General features: G+C 43.8%; 1 protein-coding gene across 1 annotated transcript; it reads left to right on the top strand.

Moving 5' to 3' along the window:
- Positions 1 to 906: 906 nt before the first annotated feature.
- On the top strand, positions 907 to 1,664 carry gphb5 (glycoprotein hormone subunit beta 5). The gene is made up of 2 exons (XM_053502862.1): positions 907 to 1,098; positions 1,451 to 1,664. Exons 1-2 carry the CDS (start codon positions 910 to 912, stop codon positions 1,640 to 1,642), a joined length of 381 nt encoding a protein of 126 aa, XP_053358837.1. The 5' UTR covers positions 907 to 909; the 3' UTR covers positions 1,643 to 1,664.
- The last annotated feature ends 254 nt before the right edge of the window (positions 1,665 to 1,918 follow it).

Raw genomic sequence — 1,918 nt, 5'->3', positions numbered from 1 at the left:
AAAACACCTCTGAGCCGTTGAGGCTTAGACTCCACAAGACATTAGATAGGTGTCTAGTACGTGTCAAAGTAACATCCACATAAACAGCAGGACTGAAGTTCTCACAGAAGAACATCGCCCAGAGCATCACCCTGCGTCCGCCAACTCACCTTCTTCCCATAGTTCATCCTGGTGTCATCTCTTCCACATCATATACAGTTTAAGAGAACAATTTATAAGGATGCAGAGGATAGGGTTAGATGAAGGGGTGGCGACACCTGAAAGGGAACAGCCGAAAAACAAAGAAGATGGTGGACATGGTGGTCAGCATGGGCACTCTGACCGGTCTGCAGCTACACAGTATACTGTAGCTCCACACTTAACAAACTGGGATAAACTGTGTGTTCTGACTCCTTCATATCAGAGCCAGCATGAACTTTTTCAGGAATTTCTGCTCGTCCGTTTACAGATTGTCCTATTTAGACCATTTTTAGTAATTACCACTCACTGCATCTCCGGAACACCCTACCAGACCTGTTGTTTTGGAGACGATCTAACCTACTGATCTTATTTTACAACAGTTGGCAGATCCATCCAGGAACCTCTGTAGTCCAACAGGGGCCATTGTCAATATTCATACACACACTCACACACTACAGGTGATTTGAGAACGCCAGTTGGCCTAATCCATGCACACAGACAACCCCCAGACATGAATCGAACCCTCGACCCTTCAGGTGTGAGGCGACAGCGCTAACCACTTAGCCACACAGTTTAGCAGATACTTTATCTTTTAATCATCATATGTGATTGATTTGTAACAATTTATCATTTTGCACTTGTCATGTGGGAAGTTTCTGCTTCATGTCTCTCTCTCTCTCACTAGCTCTGTATGCCCGTGTGTCTGTGTGTGTTTGCAGGCTCTCTGCCATGTCTCTGAGCTGTACCATGGTGTGTGTTTTGTTGTGTCTTTCTCACCCGAGTCACATGTCTGAGGTGAACCTGCAGCGTTTTATCGGCTGTGCTGTCAGAGAATTCACCTTCGTGGTCCAAAAGCCAGGATGTGGGAGACTGAAGATCACAACTGATGCCTGTTGGGGACGCTGTAAGACCTGGGAGGTGACATCACACACACACACACACACACACACACACACACACACACACCAAACATCTAGACATATCCACAGTAATGGAATTTTCCAATTTACTAATTATGTTCTAATGGTTTAAATAGTTAATTAAACAATATCTTAAAAAAAAAATTAAATGCATTATGCACTTCTGTCTAGACAGCGATTAACACGTTCTGTTAAATAAAAAGTATGGCATGCCCATTATTAATCAATAAACTACAATATTGTAATTGTTTGGTTTGTAAATTGCTGTAACCTTAGAGGAATAAAATACTTCAAGGTGTTCTTCACTGATTATTTTCCTGTAACAGCATCCCTCGTGTCTGTCTCCACAGAAACCCATCCTGGAGCCGCCCTCCATCGAGTCGCGTCAGCAAGTGTGCACTTACAGCCAGACCCAATTCACCACCGTGCAGCTGCCCAACTGCTCGGCCGGCGTGGATCCGTCCTACACCTACCCCGTGGCCCTGAGGTGTGAGTGTGGAGTGTGTGTGACCAGCACCACCGAGTGTCTCACCTCCGTCTGAGAGAGGCAGCATCCGAGAGAGACGTGCTTTCCTGCTGTTTTTCATCTTTTCAGCTTTTTATAAGACACTGCAAATTTGGCAATAAACCAAATTATATTTGAAATGATGCCTTCAGTTTGTTAATACTGTAATATGCTCCTGTTTAGACATTTCTGGCACTTAAATAAGCTCCGTCCCCAAACCAGAGCAAGAAAAGAACGAGCTTTATCTAATTTGAACAGAAGAGATGAGATCAATCATAAAGTTTGCATAATATTCCAATAAAGTTGCAGTTCT

The sequence above is a fragment of the Clarias gariepinus genome, chromosome 8 (assembly GCF_024256425.1).
Source record: "Clarias gariepinus isolate MV-2021 ecotype Netherlands chromosome 8, CGAR_prim_01v2, whole genome shotgun sequence".
Classification (NCBI taxonomy): Eukaryota; Metazoa; Chordata; class Actinopteri; order Siluriformes; family Clariidae; genus Clarias; species Clarias gariepinus.
The sequence above is the reverse complement of the archived record's forward strand: the minus strand, read 5'-3'. Positions and strand labels throughout refer to the sequence as shown.

Bases quoted from the DNA above. Each gene is read 5' to 3' on its own strand.
- gphb5 (XM_053502862.1), top strand. From the start codon at position 910: ATGTCTCTGAGCTGTACCATGGTGTGTGTTTTGTTGTGTCTTTCTCAC. The intron at 1,099-1,450 runs GTGACATCACAC...CTGTCTCCACAG, and splicing joins GACGCTGTAAGACCTGGGAG to AAACCCATCCTGGAGCCGCC.